We start from the raw sequence: 25,543 nt of genomic DNA on the forward strand, positions 1-25,543 counted from the left end.
TGAGTTTGCCATGCCTGCTTTGGAGCAAAGGGGTAGAGTTGTAGAGTTCAGGCTTGGCCAGCAGGAGGGGAGATGTGAAGGCTCATGCCGAGCCGAGAGGGCAGTCCCGAGCTCTCAGCTCAAAGCTGGGCATCATGAAAAACCACTTTCTGGCCTGGGCAAAGGCAGGAAGAAAACCGAGTGTCCGTCCTTCCCAACTGTGCCCCTGCAGTCTTCCCTCCTGACACCAACTGTGCAGACAGCAGTGGGGCCTGCGGGGTTCCCACCCCTGCCCTTTGAGGCTCCTGTAATGGTTCTCCTCGCCAACGTGCCAACTCCATCACACAGATGTCATGCAACATCTGGCTGGAGTCAGGCGTGGGGCGCGGTGGCTTTGCACGCCCATCTCATCTCCTTTCATCCCACCCCTGAGCACTCGACACAGGGATAACACTCCATTGTACAGACAGGTAAACTGAGGCGCTGGTTAATAAACGGCAGAAACCTGGACCCAGGACTTCTGATGCCAAGATCGGCCGGGGTCAGGGGTGGTGGCTTCCCACCCACACGAGGACAAGCCGTGTGCTGAACCTGGTCAAAGTACAAAAGAAATGAAGAAACGGCCTTGACCTCAGCAGCCACAAAAGGGGGCCAAAGAGACAAGACCCTGCCCCCCAAATCCAGGACCCAGAGAGCAGCACAGCACAAAACACAGGCAGCAAAGAGGGATCCGGGCCAGGGCGGAAGCAGGTGGCTGAGCTGAAGCCTTCCTTCTTCAAACACTTGTTTTCATGACACTTGTTAGACAAACACATTCTTGCAGAGGAGCCCAGAGGCGGCAGATGAAGGAAGGACTCTGGATCCACCCCGGATCGAATCCAGGTGTGAGCCTGGGCACGTGAGCACCCTGCCTCTGCCAGCCTCCGTCCCCACGTCTGTACAGTGGGCTTGATAACAGCACCGTCTGTGGGTCTCCATGAGTTGATCCGCACCAGTGCTCGGGGCGGGACCCGCCCATGGTGAGGGTGTGACAGAGGAGCGTTCTTTCCACCTGGCTCACCTGGAAGGATCTCCACCATGTCTCGTTAAGAGGCTGATCATAGAATAAAAGGCCGCATAGGGCATGGTTCCGTTTAGACGAAACATCCAGAATATTTACAGGTAAATCCTTGGAGACAGAAAGCAGACTGGTGGCTGCCCGAGTTTGGGCAGACAGGGAGAATGGGGCTGACTGCTTATGGAGACGGGGTTTCCTTTTGGGGTGATGAAAATGTTTTGGAACCAAAGAGTGGTGATGGTTGCACAACATAGTGAATGCACTAAATGCCACTGAATTGTGCACTTGAAATGGTTAAATTTACTTTATGTGAATTTCACCTCAATTAAACAAAAAAGCTAATCACAGAACAATGGGTATAGACTCCCCTGTGTGTTCACCTGCTGTGTACAGAGAACACGGACGGGAAGGACACACAGCGTGGTTGCCTGTGGGGTGGGGGCAATCTGTCCACTTTCCTCCAGGGTGTCTCCGTGTGGGCCTGGGATCCGCTGTATCAGACTCCCCCAGGAGCCTGTTAAAACACAGATTCCTGGGCACACAGAATCTCCATCTGAACAAGCTCTGTGGGTCGCGCCTGTCTACACAGGCTTCTAGAAGCACTGATCTATCCGTCGTCCGTCTTTCTTTCCTTCCATCCATCTCTCTGTCCCTCAGATTAGCGGCTGTCCATCACCCCACGCTCTCCTCCCAGGTGGCCTCCACCCCTCCTCCCTCGGCCCTGTCTCGACTCGACCTGTCCAAATTGTCTTCGCGCCTAAGTCTAACGCCAATCTCCCTCATTCTGGATGCCTCCTCGGCTGGCTGCTGAATCCCCTTTCCGAGCTCTCTCTCCCCCGAAATTTTGTTGCTGCAATGACGGCCTGATCTTGGATGTGCATTAGATGCTCTTGGTTCCGCCTTCCAACTGTCTTTTGTGCCAGTTGGAGCCTCACAGCCTCTCAGACCTGATGTCAGCATCTCAGCAGCCACAGCGGTCCGGCTCTGAGGATGCTGGGGTGCTCCTGCGGCTGCGCAGAGAACGGCCCCGTCTCCCTGGTGAGGTCCAAGCTCCCTATGGGCTGGAGTCTTGTCTCCCAGACCTCTGTCACCCACTCCTGAGCCCGTGGGCCCTGGGGGCTCAACCACTCAAACTCTGTCAGAGCAGGGCCTGCGTCCTCCTTAAAATTCGACCCCGAGAGCAGAGACCAGCTTCATGAACCTGGGGCTCCCAACACAGTCAAATGGTCGCTCAACGCACACTCCATTTTCTCCAAGTGGGGATGGGAGCTGCGGGAGCAGAAGAACGCCGATCCTGCCTGTCGGCACGCGGTGGAGACGGGGTTCAGGCACAGATGCCTCCAGCCCTCCCTTCCTCGCTGACTCACCTGGCACCCTCCTCATTTGTCCTCTGAACAAGCTCTAGCTCACGAACCCACCACGGCCTTTCAATTCCAGCAGAGAAGCACCGTACAGCTCTCCCTACACACCCCCAGCTTGGGGTGACCTGCCAGCTCCATTCAGAGTCTCGGGGCCCCCGGGGTCGGTTTCCATTGCACCTCTGCCATTGCACTGAAGTTGCGACCATCTTTCACCAGTTTTTTGCAGCCAGGCTCAAATTGAATAACCACCTTTGTTCTGCACGGAACTGACAAGCAGTTAAAACCCCATTATTATGCCATAATTTCAGAAAATTGATCCCAGGGCGAAGACCTAAATGGGGCTCCAAGTTGCTTCGTGTGACACCTTACTTGAGGCTTTGAAAAGTTATACATCGCAGGCAGGGGCGAGCTGGCATCTCCAGGACCCGCGTGTCAGCCCCTGGGCCGGCGGGACCCCACGGAGGAGTGGACGCAAAGTTAAAGCCGCGGGGCGGGAGGCGAGTCCTCCGGTGGTGACACAGCCCTGCTCCCGGCAGTAACAGGTTCGGGTCGCCCCCTGTCATTGTGGGAGCAGAAATGTTAACAGCGGGAGGACAGAAGAAGAAAAGACACAAGACACAGCGGGAAGAGAAACAGCAGAGGGAAAATGATCCCTTAGAGGGTAACGAGCAAATAATTGAACAAGGGATTAAAAAACCAACAATGGCAGATCTCTGCTAATTACGCCTGACAGCAGCGTGAGAGGGCCTGGGGACAGGGGCACTGGCTCCCTCCCTCCCTCCCCCTGCGGGCAGGGGCGGGGGCCAACACTCCTTCTCAGGCCCGGCAGGATTGATAATCAGCTCCTTTTGCCCAAAGTAAGTGCTCCACGGGGGTGGTTTGGCTTTTTTGTTATTTTTTCCCCCCAAATGGGAGTGTGTAGACTGAACTTGCACTTGACAGACGGGCACATTTGCCGTCTCCCATGGTGAGCGTGGAGCTGGAGGAGGAGGTGGGGGGCAAATGTCGGAAACACAGATTTGCCCCTTTCCCCACGTCTCGGGGGACGGAACCATCTGGTTTTCTCCCAGGGGAGGGGCTGCTGTAGGGCTGGCCACCACCTCTGAGGGTGTGAAGGGGCCCCCGCTCTGCACACAGTAGGTGCCCAATGAAGAAGTGTGACATGAGCATCTGGCTTCACTGAAGGGAGTGGAGGGGATTTAATGAATCTAATCGCATCCTGTGGGACTGGCTGGCTGAGCAGCGTTTCTGCCTCTGAGTCCCCCACAACCCGCTCCCGGTAAATCTCTGCTCCCCCAGGAGGGCTCAGAATGGGGCCTGGACAATGTTTGGCTGGAGAGGTGTGACCAGGGCACTAGCTCAGACCTCGGAGGCCTGCGGGCCAGGGCGTGGATCTGTTGTGTCTGTTGTGAATCTGTGAGCTGTGTGATCTTGGGCAAGTCACTGAACCTCTCTGTGCTGTTGTGTCCTCATCAGAGAATAACAACAGAGCCTCCGTCCGGGGCTGTTGTGGGATCAGAGATAACCTGTGCCAAGCTCTCAGCCAGGGCCGGCACATAGTAGGTCCTCAGGGCAGGCTCTGAAGGGGAGGGAGGCATATTTGTCTGGGCCTGATGGGGCAGCTTCCAGGTGAGAGAATAAATTTGGGGTAATCCGGTCAGGAGTAAGCAAGGCAGGTGTTAAGTGAGGATGTCACCTAGAGCCGGTTAACATGCAGGCAGAGGGAGAGATATGGGTCTTCAAGAATGTGGGGCTGGGGACTCAGAATGCCGGGGTCAAGTCTTGCCTCTGCCTCTCATTAGCTGGTGCAAGCCTGGGAAAGTGGCCTCAATTTGTTCATCTGCCAAATGGGGTGATACGACTATTTACTTCCTCGGGTCACTGGGGGAATTAATGAGTCACCACACGTAAGGTGCGGAGAACAGTGCCTGGCACTCGGCAGGGCCAGCTAACTGAGCTCGCATTCTTTTCTGGAGGAGATGAAGTGACATCGTTGACAGAGGCCTCCAAGCACCAGGTGAGAGGCTGGGTCTGAGCTCTAGCTCTCCTAGGGTCCAGGCTGTTTTCACACTTTCAAAAAGCACGTGCTCTGAACCCACGTAACAGCTAGCACACGTGACAACCAGCTCCAGGCACAGCCCCAGGAACGTCACAAGCAGTCACTCTTTCCATGTTCCCTCGGACCCTCTGAGGGGGGTTGTATTACTATGTCCTTTTTATAAACGGGGACCCGAGGCCCAGAGACTAGAAGCAACTTGCCTGAGGTCACACAGCTGGGGTGACAGAGCTGGGATTTGAACCCGAGTCTGGCCCGGACAGGGGCATTAACCGCCTGACTGTGTCCAACCATCCGCTGCACGGCCAGCCCCACTGAGTTACTGAATTGGACGGAACCGTCAAGCCGGCAGCCCGTGCAAGCTGAGCTCCCCTGTGGGAGCTGCGGGTGGACCTTCCCAGCTGGGGCAGGGGAGCCAGGAGGCTGGGCGCCCAGCCAGGAGGTGTTCCAGCCTCAGCTTGCAGCTTCCAGGGCCCAGATCAGAGAGGGGAGGGAGGGAGGGAGGAGCTGACCAGTGCTGAGGTCTTGGGGAGGGCCAGGGAGGCTGGGAATGGGGAGCAGGGGCGGTGGGGGCGCTCAAGGGGATGGTTCGCGGTGGACGCAGGGTCCAGAGAGGCAGCGGTGGGCAGCGGAGGGAGAACAGGCTCAGAGAGATGTGGGCTCGGTGCCCGGCCCTGCCAGAGGAGCCCCACCTTCCTCCTCTGTGAAATGGGGACAAAGCGTCAGCTGTGGGGACGCAGTGGGATGAAGGTCAAGGGGCATCCGGCCCAATGTCGGGCACATACACACCAGCTTGGTGACTGACGGCTACTGACCCTAAATTTATAGCAAGACTGACCCCCAAATTAATAACCAGAGTTGGGGTGTGGCCCTGGGAATCGTCTCAGAAGCCACCTTGGACCAGGCATGGACAGCACCTCCGCATGCTCTGCGCTAGCCCCAGCGAGGAGTCCTCCAACTTCACCCTGAATGCCTCCTGGAACAGGGCACTCGCCACCTCCCTGGCCAGCCCAGCCCAGCGATGCAGGGGGCTCACGGTGGAAATCTCCCCCTTATCTGAGCTGCTGACCTGCCTTTGACTCTCCGCCTCGTCGGGAAAACCACACGCACGCCTCTGCCCACGGAGAGAAGCGCCGGCGTTTATCACGAGGCTACGCTTATTTCTGCAGGTGTCTGTCTCCAACTCTGCCCAGAATTCCCGGAACACAAGACCTGCCCCCTCGCTCTGCTCTGCCCAGGCCTCGAACGGCGGAGGCTAGCACAGTCCACGGCTGACCGTCTGCCGCGTGTCTCAAGGCGGCTCCCACGCGTCTGTCTTTGCTGAGATGAGGGTGCCCACGCCAGGTCACAGGGACCGGTGATGTCCGCCAGGAAACCCCTCTCCTCACGTTCCCCGGGGTTCTCGCTTATGAAAAGGGGGCTGTGGGCTCCAGCTGAGGTTCCAGACCTTCTCAGCCTGTCTTCCCCAATCACGGAAGCCCAAACCGTAAAACTGGTAAAGGGCCTGACATCAGCTTAAATCAGGGTTGGGACTAGGGGAAGGCAAGCAGGGCATGTACGGTGCAGGATGTAATGACACTCTCAAGGTCTGGCAAGTGTGGATGGGCCCCCGACACTGAGCACCCGGACACCTCCCTCGCCGCACCTCGTCCTGGCTTACCCCTCGTGTCTGACAGGGAACCCAGCAGCAGCCTGTGGGACCCAGTTTGAGAACTAGAGGGAGACCATCGGTTTTTAAACTTTCAGACCCAGATCTGCTGCTCAGGCAAGTGGGACAGACAAGCCCAGAGCTGCCACATGGGAAGCAGGGCCGGGCTGAGTCTCCGGCAAGAGTGGCGTGGCCTGTGTCCACTCCAGGGCTGACTGCAGAAGAGGAGAAGGCCTGGGTGGGGGAGGCTCGTCCCGCGGGTGTGGCAGCCGCACCTGACCTGTCCTGCAGGGGTTCCCGCAGGTGACAGGGAAGCACGAGGGGGAGGCGCGCTGGTATTCCTAAGAAGGAACTCGCAGTGGCCAGGATCCAACAGAACTTTTCTGCTCCCCAAGGAGCCGCACCTGGCGCCCCTCGTGGAAGACCTTTCATTACCGAGCGCTCTAAGCTGACAATAGGGTAATTACAGCCCGAGACGGCTCATTTCTCCAGCGGCTCCCGGGCCTCTGGCTCGCTTCCCCAGGGAACCATCTCCCGCAGGGCGGGCTGCGCCTGTAACCCGAGGAGAAAATGAACTGCCAGGTGCTTCTTGGCAGAGAGCGAGGCCGCATCCCTACAAATTACTGTGCGTTTGGAGAGGCTCGCAGAAGAGGACGTGCTGGAGGCTGGCTTCAGAGGAGGACGCTGGCCAGGGGACCTCAGGCTCCTCCCCGACCCTAAGGCCACGTCGGGAACAGGCAGGGCACCGGGAGGCCGAGACTCGCAGTCTGTATTCCCGGAGCCCTTCCAAGCCTTCTGTTCACGGGTGGGGCGCGGGGGCCGTCATTTATAGCACGTGCGCTGCGTGGAACCCGCTGGGCCAAGCCCGCTGGGGTCTTCTTGACTCGCAGGAGTGGCGGACGTGAGAGCGGAAACACTGGAGCCCTCTGGAATTATCAGTGTCCCTTCTCCATCGGAGGCCCTTCGTTTGGAGAAGCAGCTACCAGGAGTCTAGGCGGCCGGCCGGGTCCCTCTCAGAGCTTCAGGCAGGGAAAGTGGGTTCCGATGGGACAAAATCAGGGAGTCCCGGGCCAGGGAGGGAGGCCGTGACGAGGGCTCCTAACTGCTCCTCCTGCACCTCTCACTTCCAGCGTTCTGCACCCTGTGTGCCCTCGGGTACCCCAGCTTCTCGCCATCGGCTCCGAGAAACGCAGTTGGCTAAGCATCATCGGGGAGCTCATATGGGTCTCCAGTGAGAGCCCTGGCCACTGTCCCTGGCCGGAGCTGGCTCAGCCCTCCCCTCACCACTTCCCAAGCTGCCTCTTAAGTTGCCGTCTCTGACTCAAGTGTAAGACGAGGAAACATCTTGGACACAGCAGGCCAACCACACCGGCTTCTGATTCCTCCCAGCGAGGACAAGAAGTTCTTTCCAGTGGGCCCTCGCTGGCCTCTCCGGATCCTCCTGCACCCCTTCCCACCTGTTCCCTGCTCCCGGCAGCCTCCTTCAACAGGCCCTGCATCCCCACCATAGGGCCTTTGCACATGTTGCTCCCTCTGGAATCCTAGAGTATAAACTTCTCAGGGCAGCAGACACATTGGTTTTTGCTTCCTTTGGTTTTCCCCATGCCCAGCACGGGCACTTAGTATATACTGGTTGATAGGGCCCCCTACATGCCAGGCGCTGGGGGGGCACTTCTGTGCACACCATCTTATTTAGTTCTCATGGCTCCCCAGAGTGGTCGGCAGCGTGGCCAGTGGTTTGTGATAACAATGGCAGGACCATTTACTGAGAGTCAGCTACATACATGCTCAGCACTGGCTGAGAGTTTGCAGCCGTTGTCTCTCACCCTTATTTCACCATCATCTTACAGACGAGGAAGCTGAGGTTTTGAGTGATGAGGTGGTGAACTGGCAGAGCTGACTCTGAGTCCCAAGGGGGTGTACCAACGCATGCTGAGTGACACAGGACAACCTGGGTGGCACTGAACCATCTTCCAGCTCCTCGGGTGCTCTGCGCCACACGGTCACATTTGCTCACGGGTCACCCTCTGGACCACCAGTAGGTGTTGGCCTGGCAGCCACACAGGCCCAGGGACCCCGGATGAGGGGACAGAGCCGGCTGGTGGCCCGTGTGGAAGCTGCTTGTGTGAGAACCAGGTCCCCCCAGCCGAGCAGGCAGAGGTGGGGGCTGCTGCACTGCGCCCAGGGCACGAGGCCTCGGTGCAGGAGACACGGACACCAAGCCCCTCCCTAGATTTGAGGGGGGGAAGGTGCTTGTCCGCACAACTCACACCCTCGCCAGGACCCGTCCCCGGAGCTGGCCGCCATTCCCCGTTTCCAGCACGTGTAGAAATGTGATGGAGCGGCGATGGGACGCCAGAGGAACTGGCCCCGCTCTCCACGCTGGAGCAGGAGCCGAGAGGACAGGTTCCCCTCGCGTGCCTCCCCTCCTTGGCTTCTCAGCAGCTCTGCACACTCGCCTCCAAATCACACACGGGGGCCAAACCCGAGCCCCCGCTCTAGGAAGTCCAGGCCAAGTGGGACGATAACCTCAGGCTCCCGCCCGGTGCCTGTCGCTTCCTGGAGCTAGCTGAGCGATACTCAAACACCATCGGAGAAAATACCGGGGTCTGAACAGAACCTCTAGGGCAGGGGAGGGGGCTGCAGGCTGTGCAGGGATGGGGCTCAGGCCCGGAGAGGATTCAGGCAACGCGCGTGGGGCCCTAGAGCCCACGGCCCGGGCATCAGCTCTGCTCTGCCTCCGCTGTCCCTTCTTTCCGAGGACAAACCTCCCCGGGGCTTCTAGCCTCCTCCGAGCAGCTGATGCTGGGAATCAAAGGGCCCTGACGTCAAGGATTCTGAGATTCTGAGGTGTCCTTTCTAGATAGAAGGTTCTGGCACATCTTTGACAACCCATTCCATCCAGTAACAGTGCACTTGTACAGAACTCTCTACTTGATCGGATTCTTGGGGATCTAAACCACAGTGATGTTTAGAGCCGCACTCCTGGCTGGCCAGGGCACCTCTGTCCCCATCTGAGAAAGAAACGGCTTCTTGGTCCACCACTGCCTCTGTCTGGTCCCACGCGCACGGGACTACGCCCAGCGTGCAGAGCCCAGGGCTGCCCTTCAGCAGGGGCGACGTGAGGCTCCAGGAGGCACCAGCACTGCCCCCTCCATTTCTACAGCAGGTCCCTCTGCACAAATGCCCAGCACCCCTGCCCCACGTCTCCAGAACTCAGCTCAAGGGGCTCAGGCCTCTTCCAGGATGTCCCTCCTGACATCCCTTCCCCTGGGTTCCTGACCCTTTGCTCTGTGCCCTCTCTGTGCCCACCTCCATCTCCTGTAGATGGGAGCCCCCAGAGGCAAAGACTGGGCTCTGGTGCCCAGGCGACGGCTCAGCACACGGTGCCCGAATCCTGAATCCCCCTCCGGCAGAGGGTGTACCACGGGACCGTGGGGGAGGCAACATCCCTGGTTGCTAATCCAGAAATTTCCGCAGAAATGCATGCAGCTACCACTTACCAGCCTCCCCCACCCCCGAGCCTGAGTCAGGTACCAGGTGGGACCGGCGTCAGGGAAGCCTCCTGGAGGAGGAGCCATCTGCCTTGGATGCGGCGTGGCAGTGGAGCCCACTGGTTAAGGGCCCAGGTTCTGGAATCCTACGTTCAATCCTTGCCTTGGCCACTCAAGAGCCGAGTGACTGAGCAACTCACATCAACTCTCTGGGCCTCGGCTTCCTTACCTGTAAAATGGGCACTCGAAGCCTGCGGGGGCCGTGAGGATCTACCGAGAGACGGGCCCCAGGGCCCGGCCCAGGTCAGCTCTCCCAGCACCGTCAGGGAAGAATGCAGAGCCCGAGGCCCTCCCCGTTCCAAAGCAGCCGCCCTTGCTGAGCCACAAACCCTGGCCCCGGGAAAGAGGTCCCGTTTCCAGGAGCAAAGCCCCCTCCTAGCTTTTCACCAGGCTCCTGGCTGGGTCAGAATAACCCGTCTGCGTGTGTGACGGCACAGACCCTGGTAACCTGCAGACAGAACGGGGATTATCTCCACCGTCCTCCCTCCCATGTTCACTTCTGACAAACGCTGCCTGCGGATAACCTCAGGAAGAAAGAAATGCAGGAACCCACCCAGAGTCGCCTCTGCCCCAAAGACGCGGGGCGGTGGGCACTCTGCTTACCCCAGAGGGCCATGAAGACGGAGAAGAAGACGGTGGCCGGGTTGTCGAAGAGGTGGCTGGCCCGGGCCGTGGCGCAGGCTGAGCTCATCTTCCAGTAGCTGCAGGTCCTGTCGCACAGCGGGCACATGGTGATGTTGTGTCTCCGGTCACACATCTCCATGCTGCAAGAGAGGGGGCAGCCTGAGGGGCCCGCGGCCAGGACGCACGGGGCCTCTGCCGGCCCCTGAGGACCGGACGCCTTCTGGGAGCCACGCTGGGGTGGCAGAAAGTGCTGGGGGGTGGCGAGGTCCCTTGGTCCCCGCCAGGTAGACACCGGTACAGCACGCCAGCCAGCTTCAGCCAGTGCCCGCATCCCTCCTCTCCACCCAGGGCGGGCTGCTGAGATGAGTGGCAAGTGCTGTCACACAGGACCCTCTGCTCAGAAGGGCCCCACGCTTGGTTTCATGCTCTGCCGTCACTGCTTTAAAATTCTTGATTTTTGAACAGGGCTCCCGCATTTTCATCTTGCGCGGGGCCTGCAACTTCTGTAGCCGGCTCCAGTGTGGACCCGTCCAGACTTGTGTGTGGCCAGAGAGGGGCAGGCGAGTGTTCACCTCTGGGGGGACCCTGCCTGTACTGCAGCCACCTCTCGGAGAAGCCAAATGTCCCCGGCCAGCCTCCCTCTAATAACCAAGCCCCGTGAGGGCCTGTGCTAATGGTGAACGCTCTCCAGGTCTGTCCATTATAAGATCCCTGGAAACTGAGAGGATAGGGTGACGCCACAAGGACGCCAGGCCCTTCCGTGTGCAGGCCTCAATCCACGCTGGTGGGGATGCGTGGGGCAGCTGGCCCTGGTATAGTCTGGGTGTCAGGCGCCCTGGGCACTCTGATGCAGAAGAAGGCGGGAAACGGCGCCCCGACATCTCCTCTCAAGGAGACCAGCGGCTGGGCTGGAAGGAACATGTGCCCAAGCTCCCTGGGGAGGGGAGACCCACCACGCGGGCCTCGCTCAGGAAGCGAGGGGCCCCCGGCCAGGATGGTGGGTGTTCAGCACAGGCCTGTGTTCTGCTGAGCAGACTGGAAGTCTGGGGACAGAGCTCAACCTCGGTGGACAGCCGGGAAAGGAGAGCTGCCCGCTGCCCAGCAGCCTTCCTCCTCCACCCGCCCCCTGCCCTCAGCTGTCGCTGCTGCTACTTAAAGACGCGGATACTTAAAGGCCATCAGCTGTGTGAGCAGCTACCCTGAGTGTCCACCCGGCCTGGACCAGCACTGGGGACTACTACAATCCTGTCTTCACAGATGAGGATGTGCGCCCAGAGAGGGGAAGTCACTTGCTCAGCGCCACACAGCAGAGTGGGGACTGAGCCCTGGTCCCTGTATCTGTGAAGCCCGTGCCCTGCAAGCTCTCATCCACTGCTCAGAGGCCACAGGAGGCTCCCCGCTGAGGTTGGGAGGAACGGGCTCAGGGTCTCGATCGGCTATTCCTGCCCTCTGTGCCTCTGGCCGGGTCTTTTAGCTTGACTCAGTTTCTCCTTCCGGAAGACGAGGTGAGGTGCCAGAATGAGGCCCTTCCAGCTCTGGCCTGCCCTGACCTTTCTCCTCCCTGCACACTTGGACAAGACGCTGAGCTATAAATAGACACCAGGCAGGAGTGCTCATTCCCAGGGGTTACACGGTGTCCGGGACGAGGCTGAAGTGGGTGGTTGTTTTTTGTTTCTAATTTCTGGATGCACATGAACGTATGCACAGAATCATGCCGGCCCACAGTCGGGGTTTGATAAGCATCTGCTGAAAGGCTCCGAGGGGCCCCTCTGCCCCGCACAGGGGGCCTTCCGGCTTAGTTCTCTTCTCCCAGTTCCCCTCAGCACACGTTTATCACAAAACTGTGCACATGCCGTACGTGCCAGGCACTGTGACGGGCACGGGGCATGGAAGACGAATTGTGGCCAAGGCTGCGGCCTCGGAGCATCTGGGGAAGCGTGTGCACTGTGGGTGCGTGTGTGTGCATGTGTGTGTATGAGAGGGGCAGGCGCACACAGGCCAGCGAGGGCCAGCTCTGGATTTGAATCTCAGCTCTACACCTGTGATCTGTGTGGCCTCGGGCAGGTCACTTGAACTTCCTGGGCCTCAGTTTCCCCATCTGTAGAATGGGGATGCTGAGAATGAGGAGCACCCGTGTTACTGGGTTGTCAGGAGGATTAAACAAGGGAAGGCATGAGAAGTCCTTGGAACAGCGTTGGCATGCTTACACCATACTCCTGTTCACCATCATTATTACTATGATGGGAATAACCAAGACCTGGGCGGCTGCAGTGATTTTAAAAGGAGGCACAGGAGCCACCTTGGGGGGTCTATCTCCTGCCCTCCCTGAGCCTCCTCTGTTCTGAGGGCCTCTCCTGGGGGGCAGAACGGGCCAGGACATCCCACCTGGGCATGACTGAGCCCCTCTCAGGGAACCACGGATAGAGGCCCCCCCACTGTCAGTCAGTGGCCCGAGGCTTGGGGCCTGGAGCCCTGAGGGTGGGCAGGGCCAGGGCCCTGCATCTTTGCCTGCCTGTGGGCGCCACGGCTGCCCCAGCCTGCTGCCCGCCAGCACAAACAACGCAGGCCAGACAAAAAGCCTTTTTCTGCCGGTGTGAAACTCTCCGCCTCTCTCTGCACCACCTTCAGCCAAAATAAAGACAAGGAATGGGAAGCCCTGTTCTTTGTAGTGATGGGAGGTGCGGGGGCGGCACCAGGCAGGGGGTGGGGACCTTGGACTCCAAGGGGACACACACCTCCTGCTTCCTCCAAGGCACCAATGGGCAGAGGCCAGCCGGCCGGGCCTCTAGAGTCCCCAGGAAATGCTGTTTGTACCTCTGGACGCCGGCCTGGCCTGGGCCTGGGCAGAGCCTCCTGGCCGAGGCCCTGCTCTGCTTCCCCTCCAGGGGAGGGAGGGAGGAGGATGGAGATGCCCCGGGCTGCCCCCACCCTCCACTCCACACTTTTCTCCCTGTGTCTCTCCGACCATGTCTCTCCGCATGTCTCTCCGGGCTTTCTGGCTTCCTTTGATCCTGGCCACAGCCAAACCCAAGCACAGTGACCTCAGGTCACATCAGCAAACAAAGGGACAAGCTTTCCCCTGCCTGTGCCCAAAATAACGTGGAGGGGACGTGAGCCAGATTCCTTTAAGGTTTTGATCCGGGTGGGTGGAATATTTTAGGCGTTATTCATGTATCAAAACATCATTTACACAAAAATTGACCAGATATGGCCTCTCTGGCTGCTGAGTCATAAAGAGTGGGTCTCTTCGCCAGGTAAAGACTCATTGGCTCTTTACTGACCAGAACTAACGGATGGATTTTCCAAGCCGTAGCTCTGCTTCAGAGATCCCGGGCTGTGTCATAAGACCTATAACTGAACTGATGCCTTAGGACTTCTCCCGGGAGACTGCAGCTCCTGGAAGGCAGGGCCGGCGGCAGCCACCTTTCTAAACACCATTTGGCCCATCGGCACGGTGTCCCTGACAGAGGTTGGGGCCTGAGGTCCTGAACACATCACACAGTTATCTTTGGGTGAGTATTAGCAAGTCTAAGAAACAACTAGAAAAGACCGGAAACTTCTATGCACGCCGAGGACGGTGTTCTCTGAGCTCCTAAACTCGACTCATGTTCTGGCTGCCATTTTGGGAGAACCACACCCCTGCAGGAGGCTGGGTGGTCTCTGGGGTCTCTGCTTTCTTCCAAGGGCTCCCCATGCCCCACATAACCTTTGGGGACCAGCAGAAAGAATGTCAGCTCTGCGTTCAAAGACCTGGCTCTGTTGCACCATGCCATCCTTTGTTACGGTGCCGTCCCTGCAAAATCTCCAGAGCCCTGGGGACAGGGGACGATGCCCCCAGAAACAGACCCTGCAGGCTGAGTCAGCTGCAGGGAGGCCTCTGGACGGTCATTTGTCTCATTGCCCAATCTCACAAGGAAGTAGTGAATTTTCTTGTCACTTAATGACTAAAATCTAAAAAAGGAAAAAAAAAACTTCAAAGAATGAAAAGGAGTTGGATATTTATTTTATGTCTTCCTCTTGACTATAAAACCTCTCCTAGGGCGTTCGTGCCTGAAAAGGACGCCCTGGCCGTTAGACGGCTAATAAACCCTTCGCACCGGGCGTCTCTCGATCCCACTGTGTGGGCCTGGCGTGTGATTTCCTGGGGGGCCAAGCGGGTGTACCGGAATTAGGGTGAGAGGCCCGAGACCCAAGGTGTTCTGTAGCTGCAGTGAGAGGAATGTGGCTCCATCAGAAGAGGGCGTGTCGGGCGCCGCCCGCCTACCTGGGGATGTTCTCATCGACCGTGGCGCAGCCGTAAAGGAAGACGATGATCCCGACCACGGAGGCGGGGATGAGCATCTGCGTGTACACGCCCAGCCAGGCGAAGTACAGGCCAATCTTCTCCCCAAAATACTTCCTGCAAGGCAGGGCAGAGGCAGACGGGGACAAGCTTACTCTCATTCCACACCAGCGCGGAAACACACGTCACGTCCCTCCCCAGCAAGGAACAGCTCAAATCCGGGCCCTGGTTCTGTTGACCGAGACGTACAGAGTGGGTGGGGCTCTGGCACGCCATCAGCTTTGGGGTGCCCTCTGCTTCGTCGACGCCCACCCCCTTCTCCCCTGTGCCCTGGGAAGGTGGGCGCCACGGACCGCCCCAGGAGGCTGTCTGCTCCCTTCCAAGTCCTGTTCACAGTAAGGAACCAATGAACTCCGGCCTGGAGGTGCCCAGAGGACCCACTGCTCCAACATTCAGCGTCTTTGGCACCTCGACGGACTTAACTAAATCTTCACGGGCTGAACTCCAGTCTCCAGGTCCCCACAGGACACACATTGCCTAATCTGTCCGCCCCTCCCTGCCCTGGGACAGAGGGACTCTTGGGAGAGGACAAATGGCCAGAGGGGCAACTCTTAGAAATTCCAAGGCAGCTCTTTTTTTTCCTCTCAAGGTGGCAACACAAGAAACGCCACCTAGTCACTGGCTGGGTCAAGCTGGGCTGCGGATTGAGGAGGAGAGATGGTGACTACGAGGGAAAGAAGCCCATCCTCCAGGGAATTTGAATAAACTGCTTAAGTTAAGGCTTGCCCAGGGTCCTGCAGGGAGACCTTGGGTCAAGTTTGAACAGGTCCCCAGTTGAAACACACAGGGACATTTATCCAAGTGACACCCAACCAGGGACTCGCCTCCCACAGCCTCCGCCTGAGAAGCCAGGCCGGTTCCCGGTATCCCCTCTTACCTGACCAGGTCGATGGGCTGGTACTTATAGAAGACCCCGTAACTCGCCCACTCTTCATACAGGAGCTGGGAGAGAGGAAGTGGGGAGGGGCTGGTGACAATGTCATGCTCCCCGTTTGCTCCCCAGAACACACAGCTGATGAGGACGCTGATGAGCTGATGGGGACGCTGATGAGCTGACCGATTCAGCTCATAGCTACATCATTCATTCATTCAACAAACACTTATTGAGAGTGGGCCATGTGCCAGGTACTCTGCTGGGCACTGGGCTTTCAGAGGTGAGCACGGCAGATGCAGCCCCAAACCCCGGAGTCCCTGTGCTGGCAGGGGAGACACACAGGAAAAAGCGGGTCCAACCTTTCAGCTCTGTTAAGGGTCTCAAAGAACCCACACGTGGTGGGAGCTGAGCTGCACTGGAGGCCGAGTAGGGGGGTCCCTGAGCAAGAATGGGCCTGGGTTTGCAGGTGAAGGTGGGGATGGGAAGGAAGCTTCTGGCATCTCTATGGAATCCTCATTCTTTTTTTTTTTTTTTTTTTTTTTTTAAAGATTTATTTATTTATTTTTTCCCCCCAAAGCCCCAGTAGATAGTTGTATGTCACAGCTGCACATCCTTCTAGTTGCTGTATGTGGGACGCGGCCTCAGCATAGCCGGAGAAGTGGTGTGTCGGTGCGCGCCCGGGATCCGAACCCGGGCCGCCAGCAGCGGAGCGCGAGCACTTAACCGCTAAGCCACAGGGCCGGCACATGGAATCCTCATTCTTTATAAGTCGACCTGGAAGTGATCTAAAATGGCCTGACGCTGTAAGGCTTTTCCATTTAGGTTTCTCGGTCGCCCCCGTCAGACAGCACACCCTTCTTTATAAAGCCTGGAATCACCAGGCTCAGAGCAGAGAAATACGAACGGCAAGATCTTTTAAAAATCTCATGGGATGCAAAGAGAGCTCGACGTTTATCTCCTGAGATGGGCTGTCTGATTAACGCGGCTTAGTGAAATAAATGAAATCCACATACACCCAGTTATCCCCCAGGCTCTGGGCAGGGACAGTAATAAGCCTGACGGATGGGAAGCCTTGTGTGAACACGCACATATAGGGTGTCCTAGGAAGATGGCAGGTTAGGACAGCTGGTTTGAAAAAGAAAGCCAGTGGGTAATTAATGCTTCACCAACTTCAACTCACAGCCTGAGGTCACACAGGGGCTGGAGGGGAGCTGGGACCCAGCTGGGACCCTCCGTGCCTCAGCCGCCCGTCTCTGCTGGCATCAGACGAGGAAGGGGGAGAAGGCGGGGGCGGGGACGCCCGTGAGAGCTCACCACGGGCCCCCTGGTCTCTCCTGTACACCGCAGCTTGGACTGTGTCCTTTCTCCTTTTCTTAATACTTAAATTTAAAATTTTGGAGGGTCTTCTATACTCAGATTCTGCTGTGGCCCCGTGAAAACACACACCACTATATATCATTGCCCCAAACACTCTATGCTGTGGATTGAATGCCGTGGCCCCCAAATTCATAGTTGAAGCCCTAACCCCCAATGTGACTGTACTTGGAGATGAGGCCTTTATGGAAGTAATTAAGGTTAAATGAGGCCATAAGGGTGGGGCTTTGATCCCATAGGACTGGTGTCCTTATAAGAAGAGGAAGGGATCCCAGAGTTTTCCTTCTCCACCCCAGGCACGGAGGAAAGGCCATGTGAGGACACAGGGAGAAGACGGCCGTCTGTAAGCCAGGAAGAGAGCCCTCACCGGGCACCAGCCCTGCAGACACCCCGATCTCGGACACCCAGCCCCAGCACTGGGAGGAATAACTGTCTGCTGAATAAGCCGCCCCATCTGTGCTGTTCTGTTACTGCAGCCTGAGCTGATAATCCGTTCTCCCCCACTGACTTGGAAAATCCAGAGCTGACGGGATGGCCTTCTATGCACAAAGATATGTTCAGGTAAATCTTTGAAAATTAAAAATGTGTAAGAGGCTCGCTGGGAGGGGGCCAGCTTCCACAGACCAGAGAGTCGGGGGTCCCTGGAAATGACCTTCTAGCAAATTTCTCCATTTCCTGGGGATCTTGCAGTTCTGAGAAATAATACTCAGGAGGATACAAGGCCTGTGTTTCCTCAAAAGTCAACCCAGGGAGGAAAATAACTTAGAAAAGCAAAATGCACTCTTAATAAATTATATGCAAACTTTGCTGTCAAAATCCTGGGTTCTGCCTGCTCTGATCTTTACAAGAGCAGCTTTCTTTAGATTTTAAGTTTCTCTGTAGGTGGCACAAACAGGATGTATTCAGTGGGATTCCGATTCTGAAAGACTAATGGCGAGCCTCGCTGCCAGTGGGTGAGCCTCCGTGGCTTCCGGGTAAGGAACCGGGATGGTGGGGCCTCCCGTCTCAGAGGAGAAAGGGCCCAGGAATTAGAGCTGTGCTCCTATGCTGGGATGTTGGTCTGCTGAGTCCCGAGTAGGCGTCCTGGGCAGACCTTGACCCCTGAGTCCTGAGTAGGGGGTCTGGGTCGGGCCCTCCCCTCTGAGCCCCGCTGGGCAGACTCTGAGTCCCATGGCCTCCTTTATACTGAAGGATGCTGTCGTTCCTCCCAGGTCGCGGAGGGAGCCCCGAGGGGCTCGTGCACACAGAGTGCTCTGTGGAAGGTAGAGCTGGGGGCTCCTAGGACCCAGTATGTCTGCTTACGCAGACAATGATGGAAAACCTCCAGTATGACTCTGTAAACAGAGAGATCTAACCAGCAAACTCTCATGAGACTGCACAGCACCTGTGCGAGAGCAAAGTGGCTGTCACTGTCAGGGCTCCCTCAGCTAAAATCAAGTCACTGACTTATGCCACAGACAGGCTGGGAGATGCGTCAGAGGGAGGGAGGGGGGGAGAGATGCTGGGAGGGAAAGAGAGGGAGTGAAGATGCACTGGGGGAGGGAAAGACCAAGGGGGAAGAGAAAGCCCCCTCGAAGGCACGGCCATGTCACTCTGGTCATTGCATTCCCAGGCCTGCCCAGTGGGACCAGCCCACAGCAGGCCAGCCACCATCCACTGACAGATGTTACAGATGGGGGCACTCCCCAGCTTTCTCCATAAATCACTTTACCTTGGTGGAATTTTCTTCCTGCCAAGAGAACATCTACCACCCTGCAGCGGTCAGCGTAAAGAAATCTAACGTAAGATTTCCCTGTCACGTTGGCAGAACTCCCAGGGTGCTCCTCAGCCTTGTGAGCGGGGGCGGGGGTGGGGGCCGGTGGCTCCAGTCACAACGACCCTGGAGCCTTCCAGCACCTGGACCTCAGAGGGATCCTGGCTCAACCCACCGGCATCTCTCTTGCCCAGACCTCCCAGCTGGGCCCACACGGCTGGGCAGGCCCGTGACGGCACCAACGCTGTCCCTAATTGCTGTGTATGTGCTTGCCCGCTGCCGTCTCCCCCTGGAATGGGGGCACCAGGAGGACCGGGTTTGTCTGGTCCGTGTCATCCCCAGAGCCTCAAACGGGACCTGGGGCAGATAACAGGTTTCTAATAAGTAATTGTTAAATGAATGAATGAATGAATGATGGGTCAGGTCCTGTGGCTCTCAGTTCAGCACAAGGATGAAGCAACCTCAATCCACATCTGAAGTAAACCCCCAACCCCCCACATCCCTGGAGAAAGGAGGGCTCGGCCCCAAGGGCCCCGAGCGTTTGTGACCCTTTGATGATCAGGCTGACAGCTATGGCCGCGCTCAGCCTTGGCCCAGGCCTGCCTTTTGCTTAAACATTCCGACACGTGCCCTTGCCCCTCCAGCTCAGCACGGGAAAACGGCCTTGGCTTGGCTGCATCTCCCTTTCTGTCCTGTGAGGTAACGGGGGTCAGGCACTCGGGGGTCCCACCACGGAAAGGATGCCACAGATCTCGTCATTGGAAAGGCAAAATACTCAGACCCGAGCCACTTAAGATGGAGCCACTATGGGAGAGTGAGAAGTTCTCCAGGGCTCTCAGTTAGGACCCAAACACCTATCTGGGGCATTTCCCCTCTCTGCCTCCCTCCCTCTCTCCCTCCAACCCTTCTCCCCTAGTCTTTCCTTCCATCCTTCCTTCCTTCCATCCATCCATCCATCCATCCATGCACCACTACTCATCATCCATCCATCCACCTATCCACCCATCCATCCCCATCCACCCATCTATCTGTCCATCCATCCCACCCACCATCCATCCATCTGACCATCCATCCACCCATCCATGCCACCCATCATCCATCCATCCATCCCACTGATCATCCATTCATCTGTCTAACCATCCCATTCATTAACCATCCATCTGTCCATCCATCCATTCCACTCATCATCCATCCATCTCACCATCCATCCACTCATCCAATACTCCGTCACTACCCCGATGGGCCAGGCCTCGTACTCATTGCTGGGACATGAAATTAAATGGAGCGGGGGATGGAGGGTGGGTAGCATTCCAGACGGAGGGAACAGCTGGGTCTGGACAAATCTGCAGCTGTGTGTGCTGGGCCTGGCACACAGCAGTGCCCAGTAACTAGTTCCGGAATCAGTAACTGAATGCGACAGTCTTGGCACTGACGTGACCATCGGCCAAGTAGTCTTTTGATGAGCAAGGCAGCCAGTGTGGCTGGCGCACGGGAGGAGGGTGGGGGATTAGGTGGAGGGTCTGTGATCCAGAGGCCTGAATTAGGCTGGAAGGGGGTTGCTGGTGCCCGTGGAGGAAGCACTTTCAGGCGGAGGAAGGGCATCAGTGAGTGGCAGAGGGGTGCAGAGACAAAGGGGGCCAGGCTCTGAGGCCAGAGTGGGCAGGGCAGGCTCCTGGAGGGGATGGTGCCTCTCCAACGGGATGGGATGGGAGAGTTCTGCATGTCCTGGGGGCTCAGACGGATGCCAGATGTTTCACTAAAAATAACCAAATATGTAATTTTTGTGCTAAATCAGATAGCATCTTCAGCTGGATTCCCGGGCGGGCAAGTTGTATCCAGTACCAAAGGTTTAAAAACACGTCTGGAGGGCTGGGGGTGGCGGGAACGGAGAACATTTGGGACAGGACCACAATTGTGAGGTTCTCAGGGAAGCGTCTCCACCCACTGCCTTGGAAGGATCTGCTCTTGGGGGGAAGAGGCAGGACGAGGGGGGCTGAAATGAACACAGGGTCCAGGGACCGCAGCTCCCCAAGGCAAGGGAGGTCTGCGCATGTCTGGGGAACAGAGAGGGGCTAATGTGGAAGCTGGGCGGGGAAGGCTGGGATCTGGGTGTGGGCTTGTGTGCAGGACAGCAGGAAAGAACCTTCCAGAGCATGGAGGAAGAAGGAGAAATGGCTGTGGTAGGGGAAAGAGGTGGGGTGGAGGAGTAGAGCTTCCTGGGGAGCCTGGGCGGGTGGAATTAGGGAGAGCCACTGAAGCATAAAAGTGTTTCCCAAAGTGTGTCCCACAGAACACTAGCTCAATAACTTTTCCATTAAAAAGGGTTCCAGGTCAAGTAAGTTTGAGAAACACTGCACCGAACAATGTCCAGCAAGTGTCCCCAGGTGCTGCAGGGACCGTGGCTCTCTGTGTGGCTGGCCACAGCAGTTGCCAAACTTATCTGCCCGGGAGCCGTGCAGGATTAGGCTGAATGTCAGCAAAGAGCCCTGGAGGCTGACTGGCCCCGTAAGACGCAGGTTTTAACCAGGCCAGGCCGGCGGGGGTGGGGGTGGGGACAAAGAGGAAAGGGCAGGCTCTGAGGAGCGCGTCCTCTCCTCTCACACGTTCTCGATAGCCCGCCAAGGGTCCTTCTGCGAATCAGAGACACGGGAACAATCCAGCACAACGGAGTTCAGCGACGTTCTCCCCGCAACACGGGAGCAGAAGCGTGGTCACCAAACGCCCCCCACGCAGCCCGGCCCCAGAGCCTGAAGGCCACGGCGTCCCGCCAGCCCTTGAGGCCCCTCCAGACCCGACAGAGCGCCTTCCGCCCCACTCCACGTCCTCTTACCTTTCTGTCATTGAACTCCACGTTCTCACCTTCGTAGTCTCCCTGTTCAAAAAGGGAAGAGGAGAAGGCTTATCCAACGGAACTTTCCAGTAGCTCAAATCCACAGCATTTCCAGACAAACTCCAGCGACCCTCACCGACAGGATGATTTTTTTTTTTTTTGTGAGGAAGATCAGCTCTGAGCTAACATCCATGCGAATCCTCCTCTTTTTGCTGAGGAAGACCGGCTCTGAGCTAACATCTATTGCCAATCCTCCTCCTTTTTTCCTTCCTCAAAGCCCCAGTAGATAGTTGTATGTCATAGTTGCACATCCTTCCAGTTGCTGTATGTGGGACGCGGCCTCAGCATGGCTGGAGAAGCGGTGCCTCGGTGCGCACCCGGGACCCGAACCTGGGCCGCCAGTAGCAGAGCGCACGCACTCAACTGCTAAGCCACGGGGCCGGCCCTGACAGGATAATTTTAGGGCAAAATTTGACGCAGAACAGGAAAGTCGACCAGGCCTCCCTGCTTCTGATACCAAGTGCCCCATAAATCGGATGGCCGCCGGGCCCAGCCCTCCACCACCGGGAAAGCCCATGTTGCCTTCAGCCTTCGACACAGAGACGATGTCCAGGAAAGGACCCCGGGTCATTTCCTGGGAATGGCAATGCAAATGCAAGGGGTCTTTTGGGGCTGGAAGAATCATATCAATAGGGTGGACATACATCCTACTTGGCCAGGACGGTCCCAGGGTCTTATCCCCAGGGCCCCATCCAGGTGCTGCTCCCTTTCACTCACAAGCATCCCAGGAGGGTCGAAGAATTATATGGTCACTGTGCATATGGATCAGCTAGCCAACACTCCCATTTTACAGATGGAAACACTGAGGCTCAGAGGAACAAACTGACTTTCCCGGGATGGACAGCTAAATTTGGTCAGACCTGGGACTTGGATCTAGGCCTCCAAAGCCAATGGAACAGAAGGAAGGTCTAGAAGTCAAAAGTGAGTCTCTGGTGTGGCTGGCCTGGCCTGGCCAACTGGTCTTGAGGGTCACCGGGCAGACACAGCTCTGAGACCTCTTGGAGGTCTCCCCGGTGCCCGTTCCACTCACCAGCAACTCCTCTGACCCCACCAGCCCCCTGCAGGCGGAGTGGACTTGAGCACCACGCAGCCACCTGTGGTCTTGGAATGAAGATGCTCTGAGAGTGGTTTAGCCAACGGCTCCTCCTGAGTCTTCAGGGGACCCTCCTGCCCACGCCCAGCCTTTTAGCATTTCCCATGTTTCTTCCCGTGGCTGAGACGGCCACTCAGTTCCAGCAGCACCTCATCTACCCAGAGGGCAGTTAGCTGGTGATCCCGAGGCGGGTAGATGCCAACCAGGAAGGAAGCCAAAGAGCTGCCAGCCAGCCAGCTGCGACATCCAAGTCCTTTCCCGGCAGCTGATACACTGACTGCAGGAGACGCCCTCAGAGGGAGACCCCCTCAGGGGCTGGCTCAGAGCAGAGGACCCTTACTCCACACACAGTGCTAACAGGGACCATCTGGTTGGCAAGGGTACCCAGCGCCCACCTGACAGATTATTCTTGATGAATGAATGAATGAATGAATGAACGCAGTAAGCAAGACCCTGGAAGGGCGTGGGGATGCTACGGGCCGTGACCAAGGGCAGCGAGCAATGACGCAGGATAATGTAGTGGTGAGTGTGACGGATGATGAAAAATTTAAATAAGAGCTACACAGAGCCCAGCGAAGAGCCTGACGCCCGCCCGAGGCTGAGGGCGCAACTTCTCGGCAGTCGGCGCCCTCTGTTTCGTGCATGCGGCTCAGTCTAGAGAGATTTATCTCCCCAAGTGTCTGAACACCAGCTTTGGTACCTCTTGGGGTGGGTGCCCTTCAACTGCGTGGAAAGATCACGGATGCAAAATCCCGTATTCCCTCTAGATGCCCGAAGTCCCTGATCCGGCTGGACAGCACCCTGGACGCGGAGCCCGGGCTCTACTCCTTCTCGGCTGTGTGCCCCTCCACAGCAACTCCAGCCTCAGTTTCCCCTTCTGTAAAGTGGGGACACACCCCACATCGAGGGCTTCTCTATGGCTGTGTAAGGGACAATCCTGATGGCGCACGAGGCGTTTCTGAGATGTGGGTCTTGGAGATGCTTCTCATGGGACTGGCTGGCTGACAACAGGCCAGTGGATCAGGGAGTCTTGTACTAGTCGGTTTAAGCTGCTGAAAGAATCGATTCCTAAGACGAATGCAGTGGCGAAGACTGAGAAGAGGGGTGTGTTTGGCCTCCAGGGAAGGACGAGATGGTGGTACAGGGGACGGAGTAGCCTAGTGTCAACCAGGGCTGGCTTCTGGCCCCAGCTCCCCCACAGGGGCTGTGTGACCTTGGGCAAGTTACTAAACCTCTCTGAGCCTCTGTGTCTGCACCAGATTAAATAAAATAAAGCTTCTACTAAACACGGTTCTTTGCATACAGTAGGTGCTCAGAAATGTTGATTTCTTCCCTTTCCCTTTCAAGACTTAAAGGGCTGACTCAAAACAGGCAGGAGGCCCTGAGACATGTCGGCTTCCGTGTCCCCGGCATCTCGGCAGCGGCGGCCAGCTCAAAGGCCAAGCAGGCCGTGGGCGGGTGCTGGGCAGGGCTGTGCTCCTGTCCCCGGCGGGGCCGCAGAGCTGAGCAAGCCTGCGCTGCACAGACTGAGCACCTACTGATGAGGGAGTGACGCGCGGACGAGCGGGTCCCCTCGAAGACCCAGGGCTTCTCAGCTAGGAGCCAGGAGTGCTGGTGGGACCTGCGGGGTCGGAGCCCCGCCCCGGAAACATCCGTGGAGCAAGGCTTCCTGTGGCTGCTTTGTCCATCTTGGGGTGGGGGAGGAGCTGTCCAGGCGGAGGAGGCAGGGAAAAGCATTGCAGGCAAGGGAACACCATGAACGAAGGCACAAAGGTGGGAAAGCTGGGTCAGTCGACCCCAAACCCCTACAGTGAGTGCTGAGGGGTTGGGCAGTGGGTCAGCTGAGCATCTTTCCCTTGGAGTCAATGGCCCGGGTGGACGGCCCTTTGCTCCTCTGGCGCCCTCCGTGTGTCCCACCCAGTGCCTTGCTGAAAGCCCTTTCATTTCTGTCTCCCCTCTGACACCCGCTGTGGGCCTGGCAACCGGACAGAGCAGGTATTATTCCTGACGCGCAGATGGGGATACCGAGGCTCAGAGAGGACAGGGGCTGCCCCAACTCAAGGCCGAAGAGGAGTGAGAGGCCTGGACTAGAATCTGGGTCCCCTGACTCCCAGCCCCACCCTTTCTCTCTCTTCTGCCTCTTGGCTCCTTGTCTTTGCAGCAACGCACACTTGGAAAGTTCCAGAGATCCTCTGTCCGGGCTTCCCACACTGCTTGGGCCCCACAGTCCATTCCCAGTGCCCCGCTGAACTCTAGTCCGTTTCCATAGAGACAATAAGAAGAGAATCATCTCTCTGTGCACTCCAAGCCAGGCCTACGCGGGGCCACAGGCTATATTTGTCAGGGGGATACCAGTGGGATTTGCAGCTTAACTCAGGAAGCCAGCCACTTGCTCTGCAGAAATAGATACATCCAGAGCCCCAGTCACTCTGCCAGGACCCCGGGCGGGCGGGGTAGGGGAGACCAGGCCAGGGAAAACATTTCGTGGACCAGCTGGCCGTGAGGTTCAGATAAACCCGGGGCAGTTTCTGCCACACATGCCCCTGCCTTGGTGGAAATGTTCTGCAAGAAAAGATGGCCCTGTGTGCAATTTCTCGGCCCTCACTTGGGGGAACAGGGAAGGCCTGTGCCTGGCTGACATTTACGGGAGAGCCAAGGCAGGAAGCCGAGACCGCAGGATAATTAGCGCTCCCTGGGGGGTTTGTGGCCCTTGGGGATTTGGGGAGGCAAATGACGCAGCAGAGAGAAACTGTGTTTGTCAAGGTTACTTACATCGTGCAGGGGGTAGGCGGCCGAGTAGACGCCATTGGCCAGCAGGCTTGTGATGCCTTAAAAATAAAGGCAGAGAGACGATTATGGACCAAGCTGCTCCCTTCTCAGAGTGGTCCCAGGACTGTCTCAATCACCGAGAACTTTCTCAAAGCGAACCACACTTGGC

At 57.5% G+C, this 25,543-nt stretch overlaps 1 protein-coding gene across 1 annotated transcript in view; it reads right to left on the minus strand.

Moving 5' to 3' along the window:
* ANO1 (anoctamin 1) overlaps positions 1-25,543 on the minus strand; it is an 89,039-nt gene that overhangs the window by 34,417 nt on the left and 29,079 nt on the right. The window contains exons 8-12 of the mRNA XM_087422508.1: positions 25,378-25,433; positions 21,453-21,494; positions 15,499-15,563; positions 14,544-14,678; positions 10,259-10,419 (exon numbers count right to left, since the gene is read on the minus strand). Of these exons, the coding sequence (XP_087278634.1) occupies positions 10,259-10,419; positions 14,544-14,678; positions 15,499-15,563; positions 21,453-21,494; positions 25,378-25,433 (459 nt within the window). The remainder of the gene's footprint in view (positions 1-10,258; positions 10,420-14,543; positions 14,679-15,498; positions 15,564-21,452; positions 21,495-25,377; positions 25,434-25,543) is intronic.

This window comes from Ceratotherium simum, chromosome 34, assembly GCF_057802395.1.
Source record: "Ceratotherium simum simum isolate JZ-2026a chromosome 34, ASM5780239v1, whole genome shotgun sequence".
NCBI classification, from domain to species: Eukaryota; Metazoa; Chordata; class Mammalia; order Perissodactyla; family Rhinocerotidae; genus Ceratotherium; species Ceratotherium simum.